The following is a 21133-nucleotide window of genomic DNA, read 5'->3' on the forward strand; positions in this document are numbered from 1 at the left end:
TACCTGTCTTTTTCTTGCCCTTCTGGCCTGGGACGGTCTCTGTGAATTCGTGGGCTTTGCTCATTAGCATGGCCATTGTCGCGTTGTGCGCCCGGAACAGATCGACCACCTCGTGAAGCGCTACGTCTGTTATCAAGTCACAACTCAACACCAGGATGTCGGTCTTAAGAGAAAGATTTGAAAGAAAATCACAGTGATCTATTCATGCTGAAGTATTTACTTGACAGCGCAATGGTAAGACACAACAGAATGTCTAACATAATGAACCTGACGTGGTTTGGTGGGACTAGGATTACTTTATTAAGTATAAAGAGGCTTTTGACAGGAGCTTGCAGGCACACACACAAAACTCTGAAACAGACACAGAAATGGCTGAAATACAGTTGGCAGGGTGAAGCATTTAGACTATTGTATACATAAACTTTATTTCCGCACAAGTGCTTGTTGGCCCTTTGTTAAAGTGACTTAAACTCTGATTACAGAGTAGTGAGTAATGATTTCTGCTGTTATTCACCATCTCTGTTTGAGAATATACAATTTCTCTTCTGATTTTGTTGTTTGACATTGTGTTTTAATATGAAAGCAATATAAGTTGCCTTGTTATCCTATAGGTATTTGTGTGTATTGCTGTGAATGCCTATATTATTCACAGTCTTAACTTCTTAAATTCAATGTTATTTAAAGTCTTGCTTCTACTCTCAGCAGAATCAGTAACGTAAATATGTAAGTCTGGGAAAACAAAGCTTTCAGGATTATCAGTATTCAGTTCAGTTCAATTCAAGTAATGCTCTATTTATCCCGATAGCTGAGAAATGACTGGGTTATAGCAACGCCCCCCCCAAAAAACAGCTTATAAAGTCAAAAAAATTATACTTGAGTAGCTCAGTTAAACGGTAAATTTAAAAAAAAAAAAGTAAACCAAAAAGCACAGATCTAAATAAAACAGGAAGGAGCCTGAATCAAAAGGGAATAAAGGTATTGTGGTATAAGGTGGTGAAGAGTTTCTGCATCTGTCTTCATGGAAACAAAGCTGAACCAGACGTCAGACAAAAAGTTCAGCTGCTGATCTAGTAAAAAGCGCAGAGGTGGTGCGAAGAAATTACTCAGCAACTTTTGACAACAAAAGTTATCTCCAGACACTTTATGCTGTAAGCCAAGAACCCTACAGCAGTGAGTTACACAAATCCCAGAGTACCTGTTTTTTCTTTGCTCCCTTCCCTTCTCCATTCATTCAGGTCTGAGAGACAGAATCCATAAACAGTGAGTGTAACTATATTTTTCTGCCGTTTCTCTTTGTGCAGACCGTCAGCTTGCTTGGATCTAAGCAGACAATTCAATTCATAAACACATGGTCTTCGTCAAATTACTTTGGTATTAATTTATTAATTTGTTATACTTCTAAGATTTCTGAAGTCCTTAAAACCTTGCTCTCTTTTTCTCCTAAAAGCCCACAGTAGATCGAAACGACAAAAAAGTCTCAACAGCTGATTAAACTACAGATATTAAAAATAGGAACTGTAACAAAAACAAAACTGCTCAGTCTGGTTTGTGATTATATACACTGAACAATATTTCTGGCATAACAAATTAATGCTTTCTATCAGGTCTTTAACATTGCTGGTAGTAAGTTACACTATGTCACAGTCTATACATTTTAATAAAATGTTATGCAACAAGCCTACTGCTCTTCCAGTAAGCCATTTATGCTAGTTTTACTCTCTCTAATTACTGCAAATGAGTAGTTTTACATCAACAGATGCAGCTACTTCTGTTTAAAAGCTTTGAATTTGTATAAAAGAGAAATTGCATGTGATTGGGACATTTGTTTAAATCTTTTGCAATCTCACAATTTTCTATTTTTTGTTTGAAGTGCTTGAAAACGCCTGACAAATTAGACATCGGTCCTGTTTAGTTTTCAGTGTGTGTACGCAGTTATCTCTCTGAAAAACCTGCCTTAAATAAAGGAAGATTAACTCCACCCTGTGTTTACATCCACATGTTAAGTCTTGCCCATATTTGAGTCTTCTTTTTAAAAATCATGCTGCACTCACTGCATTCAGTGACACAATATCACATAACTCCCTTATCCTTCTCTATTTTACCCTGGCTGGCTGGTTTTAAGTACATTTCTGTGAACTGATCCACATAAAACACTGCTCTAACGTTACACACAGGCAGAGAAAACCAGCCAGCGTTCAACAAAATGCACTTCAGCTTAAAACAGAGCCCACATTTTTTTTTGAGAAAAGTCTTATTTTAGAAGATGACTATCTTAAACTAGTATCAGTATCCCTACTATCTAACCACATGTAAATCAATACACGTTTGGAAACACAAATAAATATGCAGCTGTGAATTCCAGTTGACGTATCACTTGCTCTTATGGCGAGAGCAAAAGCAGTACCTGTCATTTGAACTGTTCTCCACTGTCTGAATGTGTGTTTGCATGTGGGTGCAGCCGCATTTGTGTCTGTGTGCGGTATCCATCTGTCTGTCCAGAGATGAAGGCTGTCAGCATAGGGACTAATCCCACCATTAGCACCAGCAGCCTTAACGACAGAGACATTATTGCTCTGTTTGTGAAGGAGAACACAGAGTGAGAGAGAGGGGATAAGGAAGAAAAACACATGAGCAAAGAATCCACAGACACTCAAACAAAAGAAAGAAAAGGAAAGATTACAGTGAAGTTTTTTTAAAGTATTTATATAGAATAAATGTAATATATTATCTGGTTTAAAAAAGGATCAAAGTATGTAGAGTATGAGATCAAGGGTCAAGTTGACCTAGATTTACATGCAACTCTAATCTTGACCTGGCGACAGGAAGCTGCCACAGTAAAATTGAAGGTGCCTGCAAGAGATCTCCTGACTCCTGAGACTCTGAGACCTTTCAGCTCTCTCCTCGCTCTATCACAGACTGATAAGCTCGCACACATGTTCAGAAACAGAGCACTCTCACACAGCCACACACATTAAATGGACAAAGGCGTGCTTGCTTCATTCACACATGCACGCACGCAGGCGTACACTCAGAGGCGACAGCCGAGTGGAGTCAGCTGGAGAGGCAAAGACACTTTGGCCTTTCAACAGCCAGGATCACTGGACAGGTCAGGACCACACACACTGGTGCACAAGCAATCACACACAGATGCGGATTTGTCCTAGTGGTAACTGACTTCAATCCAAAACTAGTGCTTGCACAATCCTGACCCGTTTCAAGGACACTTTCTTTGTTGTGTGAGGTATGAATCCACCAGTAAAGGCTGACATTCACAACTCTGTTATTTACAAGTTACAAAATTCAGCAATGTCACGTACATAAAGAAAGCTATGACGTATATAATAAACAAAGAAAGTATGAAACAGAGATTCAGGCTTCATCCAATTTCATGGTTTGATTCAGGAGTTGAAGCTCTATCGTGACTGCTTTCGTAAATATTTCACCTTTTTCAAAGAACCGATTCCCCCAGAGCAGCGTTTAGCTGCGTGTCGGAGGTAAAATAATATTATATTACTATTTCCATATAATTGTATATTCAGTACCAGTGAATGTTTTGAGCTACAGTGCACTTGTTGGTATACTGCAGTATACTTTATGGTATACTGCAGTATGAAAACTGACAATACTTTTGCTCAGCTGCATGCATGCATGCATGCCAGTCAGACTTTTTACCACACTCCAAATAAAAACAGTCTATTTGTTCAATCTCTTTTATATTTTGATTCCTTAAAGGATTTTTGAAGCTAATAACTTGAAATGACTCGGCTGTGCGACACTGGTCATCAAGTCAGTGTAGGTTTGAAGGATACACAAGCTTTGACTAATGTGTTCATCATAAAAAAACAAAAACAAACCACTGAATATTTTCCATTTCACCCTGGGATAAAAGTAATGTGGGTCACTTTTAACATGTACAAGTCTTGCCTGGTCTTCTTAAGATTATGAAGTTTCAACATTGCAGTTCAGTGAAAAGACAGAGAAAATGCACATGGAGTAAGGGTGTGGAGCAAGACTGTTGAAAGAGGGAAAGAAATAAAAAAAAGACACATCTAAGCATGTTTGCTGTGTCGCTTTCATGAAAAGCCTCAGTCCCATCTCTCACTCCTCTCTTTCTTCACCTTTTGTGTCGAGTCTTACAGGCTGACTAACAGATGTGGACCAAAGGTGAAGCCTTGAATCACAAACTCCAATGTATATATAGCTGTTTTAGTTCATACGCGCTCATTATACCAGGTGATTAAGCCTCAACGATAATAAAAATGTCAAAGAGGCTTTTGGCGTACAAAGCAAAACGTGCATGCAAAGTACTCCTTTCACTAGTTTGGCTTATTGTGAAAGAACTCAGCATTAATCAGCATATCCGTCCACTTTTGTGTAACCTCACTGTTTGCGGAGTGAACAAAATAAAAAATGCTCCCTGTAATCTCTCCTTTCAGTGTTCGAGAGAAATGGCCGACTGTGCTCACCCAGAGCACACACCGATTCCTGTAACTATTTTGTTTGATTGGTTACACCAAATCCCCTCATGGAAGGGTGTTTGCATCAAGATGTGTGAGTGTCTACACTGTGCGCAGGCTTCGGTTTGACAGATTGAGTGATCTCTGTGCGGGGATTTGGCAGGCCATGGTTACAGTTCCTCACTCATCACCTTGCAGTGTGTGAGTGTGTGTAACTCAATGCCTCTCATCCAGCTGGCTGCTCAAAGGATTAGAAACTCAACGATTCTCAATGAGAGCATGCTGAAGCTAGTTCTGCCTAAGTGTGTGAATATTTGTACATGTGGTAATTCCAAGCATCTATTAAAAGGACTAATCTAGCTAAGAAAATAACTAGAATCTGTACACCAATTCAAAGGGGAAAAAAGAAAAACGATTAAAGCCATTTGACCAAAAGAACTAAAAGACTGATCATGTTGTAAAGAATGAATGTCAGAAGGACATTTTTATCTTCGATTGTACAGACAGTCACAAAATAAAGAAAAAACCCCTGAAAGCTTTATCATTACAGTGAGAGCATTTAGTGCCTTTGCTACACTGTGAGGAGTATTTTGCTGGCAACTTGAATGTAAAGCTGTTTTCAATGATCAGTTTTATCCATGATTTAACATTTCTGTCCTGAGAAGAGCCACTCTCTTTTCAGGACAATAACACCCAGAGAATCACCTGGAATCACTAGATTTTTAACCCATTTGAATATCTATGCAACATGTCAAGTGTGGCGCACTTAAAATCCTTTAATTTTCTCAAAAATCGACAGTGCGCCCTATAATAATAGTTAAAAACTGTCTAAATTCTTTCATCTTTAATAAAATGATCAGCGCTTCTGCTTTACTAGGTGTAACAATTAAATTTAACATGCAGGCATCCATGAAAACAGAATTTATTAAATTTAACAGAGTTAGAAGTTAGCAGGAAGTTAGCTCGCTAGTTTCCACCTAAACATAATATAGCATGTTCTGACTGAGAGATTTCTGAAAAAATTAAAACACACAACTCTGCTATCACTCCCAACATAAATGAAGACCGAAAACTAAACAGCAGTGTCTTTTGTAGGGTTACTGAAGTTGGACTAGCTGGTATATAATGATGTGCTACGTGATTGCTAGCAACACAGCTATGTTAGCATAACATAAACACAGTGAAGCTGCAGGATGAATGCTAACTTTTTTCCACTGGATAAAAGTTAACGTGAGGGTTCCCGATAGTTAGGGACAAATGCAATCGCATGGCAGGATGCTGTAAACGGACCAAATGTCAGTCAGGAGAACAACTGAGATAATCCATCCACAATACGAGGTTATTAATTAAAGTACTGCAACAACATGGGAATAGAGAAGCTGCAAGAGAATTGAACATTAATGAATCAATGGTACGGAAGTGGAGGAAGCAAGAAGAATGAGTTGATGTTTGACCTATCTGACTATTTTGTTTCGATTAATGCGCCTTATAATCCGGTGCGCTTGATGTATGAAAACAGACCTGTTCATCGACATTGCGCCTTATTATCCAGTGCGCTTTATGGTCCGAAAAATACGGTAATTGTAGTGATTGAGGCTCTAAAACAACAATCAGATTGTGATAGAGATTTCAAGATGATTGTTTGTGACCTGACCTGGGACAAAGTTAAAGAAGCTACAACTCACATTGTAACTGAAACTATAGCCTGCTAGGGTTGTCAAAATACTAGAATTTCAAACTTACCAAAATGCAGTGTAAAAAAAAAAAAAAAAAAGCACAGGGGGAAAAAGATTAGAACAATACAAACTTTACCAACTTAATAACACATGGCTAATATAGGAACTGTGAGGAACTGCTTATAGTTAAATGACTAACGTTAATGTGTGTCAGTCATGCTAATGTTTATGAGTATGTAATACTTTACTCTTTGTAAAGACATGTTCAGTCTTGGGGTGCTGGTATAACTCATTGGGTTGAACAGTCAAAACATATGCCTAAAGGCTTCTGCAGAGTCCACCCTGTGCCATTTCCTGCATGTCCATGCTTTCTCCCTCCTTTCCTTACTACTCTAGTCTCCTGTCATGAAAAAAGGCTAAAAAAAAAAAAACCCTAAATTAATCTAAATAAAGTTGTCCAGTGTTGCTAATGTCAAATACTTCAGCTGCTAGTGAGGAGAGGTGCTGGGTGAAGTGTGTCAACTAGAGGAGGCAAAGACTGCACTGGTGGTAATGATACTGATACAAATGAGTAATTTGATAGTAATTTTTAGTATCTGAGAATTGATTTTTTTGACAACCCTACTACGCCCTACATCTACTTATCATCCAGTAGGAATGTAGCATGTAATGATGCTTAGTGTTGGGAATGGAAATTCCTGGAAATATTAGGATCCTGTGGTTTTTCTTCCTTTTGAGATTAAGGGTGGGTGATATTGTTTCAGATTGTTCCTCTTTTCTATATGTTGATAATTAAGTGGTTCTGGTATTGTGAAATTAGTTGACTCTTCTAATAATCTAGCTTTTTACTACAAGCTACACTCGTATGCCTTTCTAAGTATCAAGCAAACACATTCACCCACCTGCACATACACACTCTTTGGGAATTTGCCAAAAAGGAGGAGCGAGGGATCAAACCCCTGACCAGAATCACAATCCAGATCAAGAGTTGTGATTGTGCCAGAAAAAAAAGTCATGATCTTCTGGCCAATCACCTACCAACACTTGGTTCAGATCATAATATAATTTAAAAAATATACCAGCAAAAACTCGTCTTGATTAAATAAAGATGTGACTGGATGCAAAAGTTAATTTCGGATGACAAAATGTTTGGACTGTATTTCTGTAACTGCCAAAAATGTGTCTTTTCTTGTAAATGTTTGAGTCAGACAATACCGTAGATCAGCACTATTTACCTTGCTGATTTCATATAGCATTACTGTAAATATGTATTGGCTGAAAGCCTGAAAACAACCATAAAACCTTACATTATTGACATACGCATGAATCACAATGAGTTAATTACTCGAAAGCCTTCATAGTATCACCTTCACTTAAGATTTGATGAGTCTGAATTAATTGTGATTCTTAAAACTGACATTTCTAACTAAGCCAGTGGTATACAATTCTTTGATAGTAAAACAATAAACAAGAGAAATTGCTTTTGAAACATATCAACGGCCAACCCTAACCCCAAACTAACCCTAAACTCATATAAACATGTCTTCATGGACACAAGGGGCCAGTCAGTACAATGGCATATACACAGGGTCACCATACACCCTTACATACCCAAACACAAATGTTGCACAGATGTGCATGACTGCTGCATGAGAATAAATGGTGCACTGGGTAAACTGGCAGCACAGGGAGTTTAACCATGACCTCATCTGTTTAGAGTGAATCGGATGAAGGGAGGGATGGAGGGATCAGCAGGCAGGATACAGAGGGGGGTATGGAAATTGCAGTTGGGGGTCATGGATACCAAGACAGCATATGTACACGTGTGTGCCTGTGAATGTTTGTGTGTATTTTAAAAATGTGCAATGAGGCACCTCGGCGGCCTTGGCCATTCAAAGGAGGAAAAGGCATGGATCGGTGGTCAGCCCAGCAGTGTGAACGTTAGGGCTGCCACAAACGGTTATTTTGATAGTCGACTAGTCACCGATTATTTTTGCGATTAGTCGACTAATCAGATCATGCATCCATTGGACGTAAAACGTACAGCTTATTGCATCAGCATGCATCTGCTCTTATATAACTATCATTAGCTTACAGCTTTAAGTGTTTAAGGTATGTGCTAGCTAAAAATAAAGACAAGATGATAGTTTATTAAATTTTAATGAAATTTGCAGATTGTTTCGGTGGAGTTTAATAAACTCAGCCGTCTGCTCCCTGCTATCTAAAATATAACGGGACACCGGAGTATATTCTCGAACATCTCACACTTCTGATAATCAGTTGTCTGCTTGACGTTTATTATTCAGCTGTGCAAAAACTATAACTTTAATCTCAGCCAAAACGATTTACTCAGGAACAAATAAAATACTGAAAAAAGCCAAACAATAACATTTTTAAGTTATCTAAATGACTTATATATCATGTTTAACCTGAGTAGCGAAAGACGGCGGTGGGTTTGAAAATGATTTGCCGGGAGTCCGGTGTTCTCACCGGCTCTAGTGAGCCTTGCCCCCTGCTAGCTTTCGAGCTGGTGAGTAACAGACGTCTCCGAAAACGTCAGAGCGCTTTTGAAAATATAAACTGAGCAGATATTTGAGGTTTACACGGCTACACGTTTATTTTGTGACCCAGAAAGAATAATAAGAGTAATATTAAAACCAACTAGCTGCCGTCATTGTTGGAAACTGAGCTGGGCTGCGCTATGAATTCTGGGACAAAGCTTCTTCTTCTTCGGGGTTTAACGGCAGCTGACATCCTTGTGAATGCAGTGCTGCCATCTTCTGTTTCAGTCCGCTATTACACTCTTAAATCCTACTAGTTATCCCTGCGTCTTTTGGGATGTTACAAAGCTTCAAACGACGCGTCGACTATTAAATTAGTCGTCGGCGATTTTGATAGTCGACTAATCGTGGCAGCCCTAGTGAACGTCCACCTAAACTTCCCCCGCAATCTTTGTCAATTTTTTACCTTACCTAAAACCTTTCTGCAATTCTTTGTATGACCGTGACATTAAACAGAATAAAAAAAAAAAAACTCCCTACAAAACACTGTCAATCAGAGCAATGGAGAATGAGAGAGCAGAACATGCAACATGCAGTGTCTGTGGATGCAACATGCAACTCTTTACTGGCACTGCATAATAAAGCAGAACTCAAACCAACGCTTCCTGCAACTAAACAATTTAATCATAATATTTTGTTAAAAAAAACACTGCAAACAGTATCCTAAATTTTTGTAGACACTGGAACAAGTGTTAGGATAGTCGCAGTCATGCAGGACTAGAAACTGGAAACTAGTAACCAGTTGCTAGGGAAAAATAGTTTATTCTTCCACCATTTGGGAAATGGTTGCTAGGGGTTGCTGGGAGTCGCTTGCAAATGGGTGCTATACCAGGTTCCGCAGTTGCCCACAATTTCAGACAACGACTTGTCTGCAAACACTAGCCCCGTAGTTGCAGAGTGATAATGAAACTGTGAAAAATATGATGGAAATGTAAGCTATTCACCTTCAAAGTAATGTATAAATGTTGTGCCTTATCACTCCAAACAAAACATTTTAAAAATGTGCAACTTTTATTTTGAAGGTGAATGTTCTTTCCAGTTCAAGTCAGTCTCCAGACCCGTGTGACTGAGGCCTTTAGTGTAACCCTTTCATTAATTCAGTCTGATCTAATTTATGCTTGTATTTTCCATACATAGCAAATAAAGGTCCAAGAGATTCAGAGTAAATATGCCCCCCCCCCCAAAAAAAAAACCCACACACAAATACATACGCACCTTGATCTTTGGCTGGATGTGTCTGAGAGCATCAGCGGTACCCATGTCGCCATCTTCCTGGATAGAAACCACATCCAGTTTCATCTTCACGTCCTTTATTTTAAGGTCTGTGCTCATCGCCTTCTGGACCTCTTTGGTAGTGATCACTATCACCTCTGAAAACACAGTTCATAAAAGTATCCCTTTGATTATCTTACCTTCATAAAAAAGGAGACAAGCCACAGCAGATGCTTACATGGCTATAATATGTTGTGAGCTTCAAATAAGCCACTTTTCTGTTTTTTATAAAGTTGGTAGGAACAGTACTAGACCACTTTACGAATCTAAAATGTTGTAGAATCAGTCTAGTTTAATTAGCCTTGTCTGCATTAAATGGTTTATACCGGGCATTTGCTCACTCTAGCTGTGTCAGCCTAGTAAAACCTAATTGCACAGATTTGGCTAGGAAAATGAACACTGTAAACTGCTGGCCACACAGAATGATTATGTATAGAAAGCAACTTTTATTTAACCTAGCACAGGCTTTTGTAATGAACAGCATATTGCCAAAAATAAATAAATAAATAAATACTTTATAAGGTCAGGCTTTCTGAGCCCCACTGCATGCTGCTGCACAAGAGTCAGAAAACTTGACTATAAAAAAATGGTCAGGAAATGCACACCTGACGTGCTGACAATGTGTTGACAAGCTGATGGAAGTACAACTAAAACAGACCAGAGCAAAATCTGACTCAATGTAAAATATTTGTAATGTTGTTAACTGAGGATTTCAGTGCCAAACAAAAGCAAAACTTTCACTGACCTTGAAGAGAATAAAGCATTACAACTGGCTTCGCTTTTACATATTTAGATTTTGAAAAGCATAACACATTTTAAAGTAACCTGTTGTTTCTTTTAGGTATTTTGAATGTTTTAACAATGGTGAAAAACATCTAACCAGTTTTAGCTCCCCAGAATTTAGAGTCCAAGTAGTTGGTCAACAACTACTTGTGTAGGATAGATCTTGCTTAAAGTCTAGTATTGCATATTATTGCTTATCCCCCAAAACAGATAATTTATTAAACACACAGCTATAGTTTGCACTTCCCTGGATTCTGCCTGGCTTTAACACTCCAAATGATGAACCCGCAATGAAAGAAATATCATTTTTTAAGTCACAGTTGACATGATTGTAATCATAAAACCATTTTTATGACCTCCTCTGACATTCTCTCTTCATTATGTCACTGCACAAATAACTCTGTCCCTTTAAGAGTGCTCACAGTTTTTACATCAGTTTTTGTATCTGTAATTTAATCCTGACAGTACTAACATTAAAAAAGGAGTCCTCAGTTATAATAGGAGGTGAAACTATTTTTCTTATAGGTCTGAGTTTCCACTTTTTGTTCCAGACTTTCCAAGTGGGTCACATAAACTTACTGGCAGGATTTTTGCTTCTTTACATTTTATGTGGAAACCAAGAATGACTTAGCCCTAACTTTAAGACTTCTCCCCCGCTACCACTTACACAAAACTTACATGCAACAAATACAGTTAATGTGAGCTGTACGCTACAATATCAGACCTGATTTTATAACTTAAGATGACCTATAAAGCAACAAATATTTTCACATATTATGGACACCCAGACCTCTGAATAATATTTCTAATATTCAGTATCAGCTGAAATAATAGCTGAACCAAGAGATAAAGAAGCATTATATTTATTGCTAGCTCTCACCTTCAAATCCCACCTTCTCCAGAAGGTTAAGGGGATACCACATAAGTGGCTTGTTGCCAACAGGCAGCATAGCTTTGGGGGTGTTGTATGTCAGATCAGTCATACGAGAACCCCCACCCGCCGCCATCAGCACCGCTTGGAGCTCCATGTCTGCTGCAGATGGCTAAGAGAGGAGGGGACATTGTAACTGAAAACGTATAACATATAGTACTGACCACAGGTGTAGACTTAGTACTTCAACAAATTAATACAGCACTAAAATACTGTCTATAATATTTGTGTATAATACTCTGTAAAATAGTATATAAAAGCACAAAGTGTAAATTATGTTCATATTAGCAATAATGTGAGTTCCTAAATGTAAATGGACACCATGGGTAAATGGGCTATTGTACATCAGTTCAATATAGTTCATGCACAAGAGCACAAACAGATCCTTGTTAAAGAAGTAAGTCTTTTTATTACTTTAATTACTGGTTTTTAAATGCATTTAATGCTACTGTTATGTTCATTTTAAATAAAGTGTGTTCAATGTACACATATAACATACTGATGATGCTGTGTGCCTCAGCTATATACTCCAATCAGTCTTCCAAGTGACACTCCCTCTGCTCTACCCTGTGTACCTTATTCAAAAAGTCTCAGCTCACACCAGCCAAGATTGCAGGTAGCCAGTCTAACAGAAGGCTAACACAGACAGACAATCAATAATGCTCACATCCACATCTATCGTCAATTTACAAAAACCAATTAAGCTAACCCCATGAATATCTTCAGACTGTGGGAGGAACACAGAGAACATGAAAACTCCACACAGAGAGGCCCCAGCTGGCTAGCACACAGGAAGCTAATGACAGAAGGTTAGCAGTTTAGAGGCATTCCACACCTGCTTCAGATGTTTAGTAGTTTGTGAAATTGCAATTTGTGGTCACGTGAACTGACACAACTGACAAGCTCTCTATGATTCATTTACTCTCAAGCCTGTGTGACTGAACAGTGATGCTAGACGGATTTCATTTTACAAAGTCAGGACATTAATGTTAGGGATCAGTGGACTCCTACTCAAAAGACTGAAACTGTGAATTCCCTAAAACACTAGTATCATCATTATGATCATCAAGAACTGTATTTTTCTGTCTTTCATGGTATTGGGTTGATGTCACTAATGAGATCTCGTTGCTGATGGATGAGCACAGGAGTTAGCTTCTAACATTTCTGAATGTCATGATCATGCTGGCAACTAGGGCAGTGCCACATCAAAACAACCACAATAATACCAGTATAAATTTCACACGATACAAAAATGTCTTATCGCAAGTTTCTTGCTATAGCAACGCCATGCATTTACATTCCCTAGTGCACACGACGACAATGAGACAAGACTAGGCATCTCTATGAGTGAGAGTCAATGACGGTTTATTATAAACAAAAACCATACTTTGCAAAATATTGTAGTTCCCACTAAAAGCGAAAACAACAAACATATTTCAGCACTTGGAGCAAATACACATTGTACAACCAGGCTATAAAGTAGAAGATACAGTGCAAATGTAAACAAATGGCTTCACCGAGGACCACTAGCTGTTCTCTAAATGCCAGGGAGAACAAACAGTGGATGGAAATTACATATGTGGTTACATAGTGGAATAAGCAGGACTTTAAGCAGCTGGTTAAAAGGCTGTTGACCCAACATACAACATCCCAGAATGTAATGCTATGTAATCACTACTTCAGTATCGTGCTGGTACTTCTGGTACCCGAATAGATTCATACTTCAATAAGTCACACTTCAATCAGCATTATTGTTGGGTCTTTACCTTAAAATATAAAGCACATTGAGGCAACTGTTGCTGAGATTTGATACTATATAAATAAAATTGAACTGAATTTAAATTAGTGTTTCATCAATGGAAAAGAAGAATGGAAAATACACTTTATTTACAGTGATGCTGATGCCTGCAAGCATCACTAAAATCTTGTTCAGAATTCTTTTCTATATCATCAGTAATACTGTTATTGCAAGTTTCATTGAAATACTGTGAGTTATACCGCCCAGCCCTACTGGCAGCACACAATCTGCTTCATTCACCTTCACACCAAGAGCCTGCACAGCTTAATACTTGTTGAATGGACTCCTAGTGTCTTTTTTCCCCAAGCATTCAGTGGTATCGACCTTCAACACCATGATACCAGTGCATCACCAACAAGTTTGCACAACTGTGCTTCACTGTATGTAAACAAAGATGCCTGTGCTTTATTGTAACGTACGGCACCTATGGTTGAAAATGAGGAAAAAGAGGAGGAATCTGCATATTGTGTTTATCATAATGAAATATGACATCTAAAATCACGCAGTTATTTGACTCCCACAGTCACAGCTTTCTTAGTCTCAGTACAGCGTGTGCTTCACACAGCGCCTGCTCTCCTGAACGTTTATATCCACATTAATTTTATATCTACCATGTCATCGCTGTAGTAACCACTAGCGCCAAACTGGTATGTGTGCTCAGGACATACCCTGTTGACCGAGTGCACACCCATGCTTTAAAAATTATTTTGAATTAAGAATTAATTCAAAGCCGAAGCAGTGAGATATAAAACTTTACCTACCTGTCAGAATCCCTCCGAGCTGTTCGGCTGCCTGGAAATGACAGCGGTGCTAGACGCATGTAACTTGCCGTCAGTGTTGTTAGCACTCGGCTAAGGACGAGCAGCGAGCAGTAAACGATGCCGCTTTTTTAGAGATAGATTACAACCAACCGGACACGTTTCTGAAAACCGACAGGTAACTTAAATACAAGTAAATAACAGATATTAGATTTCTCACCAAATAATTTAACAGTAATTACGCAAAAGACGCTAAGCAACTAGCATTTTAATGATGACACCTGCGTGCCTTTAGTGAAATATGTCCGTGCGGGAAACTACTTCCTCTGCAATATGGTTCCGATCAGAGAATAGGAGAAAAACTAGACCATGATTTGTCATAGACTAAAGTTTTTTACAGACAAGGGGAAAAGGAGGAATAGGTATGGTTGAGAAGGACAGATCTGTTTAAAAAGAAAAAAAATCTTCACTCTGCTAGGGTATAATATCATCATGCTGGCAAGCTAAACTATGATTTATACTAAATTAATTTTCCGAGTGATGATGATGATAATTGTTTTACATTATTAAACAGATAAAGAAGATTCTTTTTTTTTTTTTTTTAAAGCTATGGTACAAGGAATTACAAATGTTCACACATTGTAAAAATGTGAGCAGATTAGCGGCCAGAAGCCAAACAGCAAAAGCTTAGAAAAATCCGAATTCACAGAGCTGAGACGTAACAGCAAATTGAGCTTGGGGAATGTGGCTCTGGTTTTGTTTGCTCTGGCCAGGAGATGAGCTTGACTGCTCGTTACTGCCTGCTCAAAGCCAGGCAAGCACGAGAAGGGAGGGAAGAAGGGGAGAAAAAGAAAACAACAAAGAGACGAAGAGGCCTGACTGCCTGTTGTTGCCCAAACACCATAATGCTGAAACTATTGAATGCAATTTCTCCACCGTGAATGGTGATTGCTGAAAAAGTGGGTGTCCAGCTGCATTTGCTGTCTGTGAAGCAGTGCAGAAGAGCCATGTAGACAAATAACAAAAGAAAAAACTCTAAAATCAAACAATCCCATATGCTATTTATCTTATAAAACACACTTTAACGGACATATGATCATTTCTGTTTATCATCTTCATCTTCTCAAGCCTGCAAGGTGTTGTCAGTAGGCAGGTGGCAGCTTTCTCAGTTCATATCAAGGAATCTGGGGGAAAAAAATTAAAAAGGCCACAGTAAAAGTCAAATAAAGACCACAAAGATTGCTTAACTTAAGCTGGTTAACCACAGGGAACTGAAGTGTGTGAGACATTAGAGAACTTGGCTAGTTACAAGAAAAGCTCAAACAGCAAGAAAGCAAACATGTCTAAAAGGATATCAAAGTTGGTTTTTGTTTGTTTGTTTTTGTAATAATAATAATAATAATAAACGGGGATAGTATAGAAGTTTTTTGTTTGATGTCATCTGCACATTACTTGAGTTTTCCTGTATAGTGGATGTGATATCCTTGTGATGGTGTTGTTCTCATAATAATGTTGTGTTGTAAAAGCTTCAGAATTTTGTGAGGACACAAAAAAGTGTTTGTTTACATAAAACTCTCTTCTGGAATAAATGGTAAGTGTTTTAGTTTTTAATAGCAATAGATAACTTCTTGGCTAATGCTAACTGATTGCTCAGACAGTGTGATTGGCCAGTTGATGAGATGTGCATGTGTTGTATGCTAAGTTCTGTATTACTTAAAAATGTAATTAAGTACAAAGATTTTACATGGCTCAGCTTCTCTCCTCCTCCCCTCAGACATCAATGTTTCTTGCTTATGCTTTCCATACTTCTACATTCATATTCATGTTTCTTTATATTATTGCTTTTCAAGGTTATTAAAGATCTCAATAACTGTCATTTTAATCTCTCTATTTTTAATGCAGCTTTGACTGACTATAGAAAAAAGGAAGCTTTTCAGCAAACTCTGGTTTGCTTGCAGAAAGGTTTCTAATAGGCTTTGTCATTATATACTGCCCTAAGGATATCCTTCCATACACATAGAGACAGTGCTATTGAACAATCTCGCTCTTCATTTAGCATGCTCATTGTAAGGAGGAGCCCTACAGAGACACACTGTTTATCACGGTTTGACTTCTTTGATATATGTGGGGAAAACGGGGGAGAAGAAAACAGAATTGAAAAATGAGACAAAGAGGAATCACATGTAAATTAAAAAAAATTCCCTGAGCGTATGTATTTTGCATATTTTTAAAATACGCTTTATTTGTCAGAAATGAAGACATCCGACTGAGCGGTTAGAGGAAGACAAAATGAAAAAAGGTCCAAAACAGAATGCCACAACTCCGAGACAGAACCAGATGGGGATATGCATGCAAACAGACATGGAGACAGTCATGCAGGTCTAATCGTTGAGTGACTTGAAATGGAGCCCTAAGATTTCCTCTGATTTCCTCTCCCTCCTTGGCTCTGTTGCAGCATCTTGTAAATCATTCTCAGTTCACTGAAACAAGCCAGTTGGATTAGCTTGGTTTAGATCATAAACATTTGTAGCACAGACCACCCAGCGAGAGAACAGAGCCAAGGCGAGAGGCTGTGTGAGTGTACATGCATGGGTGTGTTTGTGTGTGTGTTTGAAGCCTCCCTCTGAGTTTAGAGGTGGGTACTGCAGAACATACAAAGTCACACATGCACACACACACACACACACTTATACTGTGGTTTGTGTTTGCTCCACTTCCAGGGCCAGTGCTCTGTGGGGCCCTTAGCACTGCTATGGAAACTAACACCGGCACGTTCGCCCAGTCAGTGTCAGAGATGAACGCACATGCTCACAGTTCAAAGATTAAGATGTCTCACTGTGGCAGAGATGCAGAAACTGTTTTACATTCCTTCGGTGATGTGATTAGTTTTTTTTCTTCTAATTTACTGTGAATACACTTTAGTTTATTGCATGCTAAAAACCTCCCTCTTGTTATGAAATACTTCACAAGCTCCATTGTCACTGTTTTATTGGACTGAAACCCAGAATGCAAATTTGTTCATCATCAGCCTCAAAACCAGCTGTGAAATGTTATATTTCAAACAACTGTGATATAAAGTGTGTTTTTTGGGGATTTGCAAATAAATGTTATTTTTTTTCCACCTGACATTCAACAGTCTGCATCACTAGACCTTTGAAATTCATTCCTTTTCACTTGAACACAGTTGGAGTAATTCTTTTCTTGTTTCTCTCTGCTTTCAGGAGGGATCTGAGAGCCAAGCTGGTGTCAGAACCAGGAAATATCTGGGTTGGGTTTTGAGAAGCCAGAGTGGGAAAAGCTGGACAACTCCCTGCTGCAGGGCGCTGGCACTTTTCTCTGTAAGATGCTGTTTGAGGGTCTCTATAACCCATCTGGCTGTGTATGTTATCCATTTGCATCCCTCCCTGTTGAGCTACAATACTGGCAATTGTTGTCTATCGCTCTGCCACATTTTCCATTACGAGACTCCGTATTTACTCAATTATAAGACAATTCCTTTTTTCTGAAAATTACATGTAAAATAGTTGTGGTCTTCATGAATCTGAGGGTAAATGCTGGATCTTCGGTAACAGAGTACAGCAGCTTCAACTGTTAAAAGTGAAATGATTATATTTTTAAAAAGCGTGCTGCAAATGCAGAGGCTGAAGTTTGTAAAGGCCTTTCTCGATCGTCTCTGTGTGATAAAGGCTGTACAGGAAGACTGTTTTGAAGATCTACTAAGGTGGTAACAGAGGAAGATTAATATAGACTTATACAGGAAAAGTGCTAATGGAAGAGGGAGGATTTTGAAAGAAGAAAAGAGAGAGTTTGACCATATCATCTGAACTGCAGCTCGCTTTCTGCGTCTGTGTGTGTCTTTGCTTGGCCACATTCTGTTTGATGGACTTTCTGGGAGGTCTGTTACCCACGCAGGCCAAACATGAACAGACACACATGCACACACACCTTTATATATACACTCTATAGCAATAAAAACAAAAGTATATGGAACATTTTGTACCTTTTGTTTAGAGATCATTCATTTCAAATCAGTCTAATTGATACCTTTATATTGGGGATGAACACCAGATCATTACATTACACTGCTGAACTGTGTTACGATAAGATAACCTTTATTAGTCCCACGCATGGGAAATTTGTTTTGTTATATATTATTTAAATGCAAAAACATGGATTTTTATAGACTACAGTATTATAGCCAAAATGTGCAACAAACAGATGAACAATAATCACGTCATCATAAATTACAACTTACCCCCTCCCCCCACTCCCCCCCACAGTTTTCAAGTCCTAACTCTGTAACTAACTCTGTAACTATCCTAAAAAGCAAAAGCATAAATGTACAAAATTAGTAAATCACTTTGCTATTCTTTTGGAACATTTTGTGGGTAAGCGATGACTCAGCTATGGATTTAACTCTTTTTATGTATAAACCTGTCGCATTTTATGGACAACACACCCAAAATATTTGGTCATGTTTGATCTCTCTCGACCTGGTTGCCTTCCTGTTCAGCAGAAAAAAAAGGACATACACAAACACACACACACACACATGCGTGCACACCCACATGTATGCATCACGCACTTGCAAAAATCGTCTTTTCAACCGAAATAAATGTTTATAGCATTCCAAACATTTTGTGTGTGAGACAGTATGTGTGGTCCTGTCTGCACCTAGCGTGTGGTTTGAGGTTAAGGTGTTTGTCTGCTGGTGTTTGAGCACGCCAGTGATGTGTGTGTGTGTGTGTGTGTGTGTGAGAGAGAGAGAGGATCAGAGAGATGTAGAAATGGAGAGCAAGAAACACTAGTGTTTGTGTTTGAAAATGGGAGCAAGGCAGAGAGAATTAAGGAAAAAAACACTGTCTGGGGTATTTTATTGTATCCATTAAATTACTGAATTCACTAAATTTACCAATTCACTAAATTGCTAATAAATTTAGCCATTAAAAAGCTACAATATAAGAGAGACACACTTAGTACTGGCCAAGACTTAAACAATATGAGTGCTTGTAAAGTCTAGTATTGTAGCAATGTCATACACAGGCATCAAGTTGCAAATTGACAAAATCCGTCATGCACAAGAGCAATAAAGAAATGCTTTAATGTGATTAGTTGCAGTTGCCCACAGTTTTGCATTCATAAGTCTCAAATATTTTTCTTTGTCTAAGAAAAAGCAAATCAAAATGAACTTTAACAGGTTAAATGTTTGGCCTAAAGGTTTAATGAGCATTTACCTTTTTTGTTAAATATGTCTCACGTCCTAAAAATAGCTGTCCTAGAACAGCACAGCGCGAAGACACTTCAATTCAGGTTCATTTATATAACATCAAATCACAGCAACAGTTACCTCAAGCCACTTTATACCACAGTGTAAAGACCCTACGATACTCTGGTGAAAGCCTCTACAATCAAGTGAGCTCCAACGTGCAAACACTTTGTAACGGTGGGAAAGAAAAACTCCCTTTTAACAGGAAGAAACCTCCAACAGAATCAGGCTCAAGGAGTGGCATCCATCTGCTGCGACCCACTGGGGAAAAAGAGGAGAAAAAGAGAGGAGAAAAAAAGGCCAAAGGAGACAGGGCAAAACACAAAATTTACAGACACTGTGATTGAATTTGGGCATTAAAAATATCCACCGTGTTCATAGTCACCCTCATGATAGTATACAAGGGGCCTGAGAAGTATAGTCCATTGTAGGAAGTTTCAAGTGCCCACCATGGCCTTAATGGGGCCACCATATACTGTAAACAAAGGTGGACATTGCTTTGCCATCTGAAAAGTTAAGCAATGCAGAAGAGTGTTAAAGCTTTGCTTTGTTCCTCGTGACCAGTACTCATATGACTGAGGTGGCTGTAGCTCAGGAAGAGTAGGTCGTGTACCAATCAAAAGGTTAGTAGATCAGTTCCTAGCGCTTCCTGTCCATGTGTTGAAGTATTCTTGGGCAAGCTACGATGCATTCATAGGACTGTGTGTGTGTGTGTGTGAATGTTAGATAATAGTGTTAACGTCCAGCTAAAAGCAGTGTGTGTAATTGGGTGATTGGGACTTGTAGTAGAAAGCCCCTTTGAGTGCTCAAAAGTGAGTAGAATGTATAATATATATATATATATACATATACGATATATAAGTACCAGGCCATGTACCATAAAGAAGTTGGAGTGTGTAGAAAACAAACTATCAGCTTAATTGATTTGTAACCTTACTATAAGTTTTTTGTGATGAGATCTTGGTCTCCATATGCTACTTTCAGCTCCTCCGATGTCAATACAGCACGTTTGATTTGGTAGTTTTATGCCTGATACCCTTCCTGACACAACCCCAAAGTGGGATTTGTGTCTGATTGGAACTCACCAGCAACCACTAGCCTATGGAGCCATAGATTATAGTCTCCATAGGTAGTTTCTTAACAGAGCATGATGTTATTTTGATAAATGATGGTCATACTTTGTCTACAATGTTCAGTAAAGCTGGGTGTGTTTTAGAGTGTGGCAACATTGTGACTGAAAAGTCACTACAGTATGGGCACAAAGTTTCTAACCAAAATGGGAGTCCACAAACGAATGAGTGACATCACAGTAGCTCCGTCTTTTACATGTAAGTTATGTGATCTAACCACTGAAGGAGAGACACACAGCTGGGGGTGATTGGTTTTGCAGTGACGCTCATTTGCTTCACAACAACAGTCCCATCAAGGTGCTTTGTATTGTAAGACCCTGCAGTAATAAAGAGAAAACCCCAACAATCAGATCCTCTTTGAGCAAGCACCTGGCGACAGTGGAAAGGAAAAACTCCCTTTTAACAGGAAGAAATGTCCAGTAGAGCCAGGCTCAGGGAGGGGAGGCCATGTGCCTTGACCAGTTGTGGCTAGAGACAGGACAAAAGACATGCTTGGAAGGC

The 21133-nt window shown here is 38.7% G+C and overlaps 1 protein-coding gene across 1 annotated transcript in view; it reads right to left on the reverse strand.

Moving 5' to 3' along the window:
• eif2b3 (eukaryotic translation initiation factor 2B, subunit 3 gamma) overlaps positions 1 to 14549 on the reverse strand; it is a 34848-nt gene extending 20299 nt beyond the window's left edge. The window contains exons 1-4 of the mRNA XM_084912049.1: positions 14240 to 14549; positions 11630 to 11792; positions 9910 to 10064; positions 4 to 163 (exon numbers count right to left, since the gene is read on the reverse strand). Of these exons, the coding sequence (XP_084768175.1) occupies positions 4 to 163; positions 9910 to 10064; positions 11630 to 11777 (463 nt within the window). The 5' untranslated portion in view covers positions 11778 to 11792; positions 14240 to 14549. The remainder of the gene's footprint in view (positions 1 to 3; positions 164 to 9909; positions 10065 to 11629; positions 11793 to 14239) is intronic.
• Between the last annotated feature and the right edge of the window lie 6584 nt (positions 14550 to 21133).

The sequence above is a fragment of the Perissodus microlepis genome, chromosome 18, assembly GCF_051167445.1.
Source record: "Perissodus microlepis isolate ML-2025 ecotype Zambia chromosome 18, ASM5116744v1, whole genome shotgun sequence".
Classification (NCBI taxonomy): Eukaryota; Metazoa; Chordata; class Actinopteri; order Cichliformes; family Cichlidae; genus Perissodus; species Perissodus microlepis.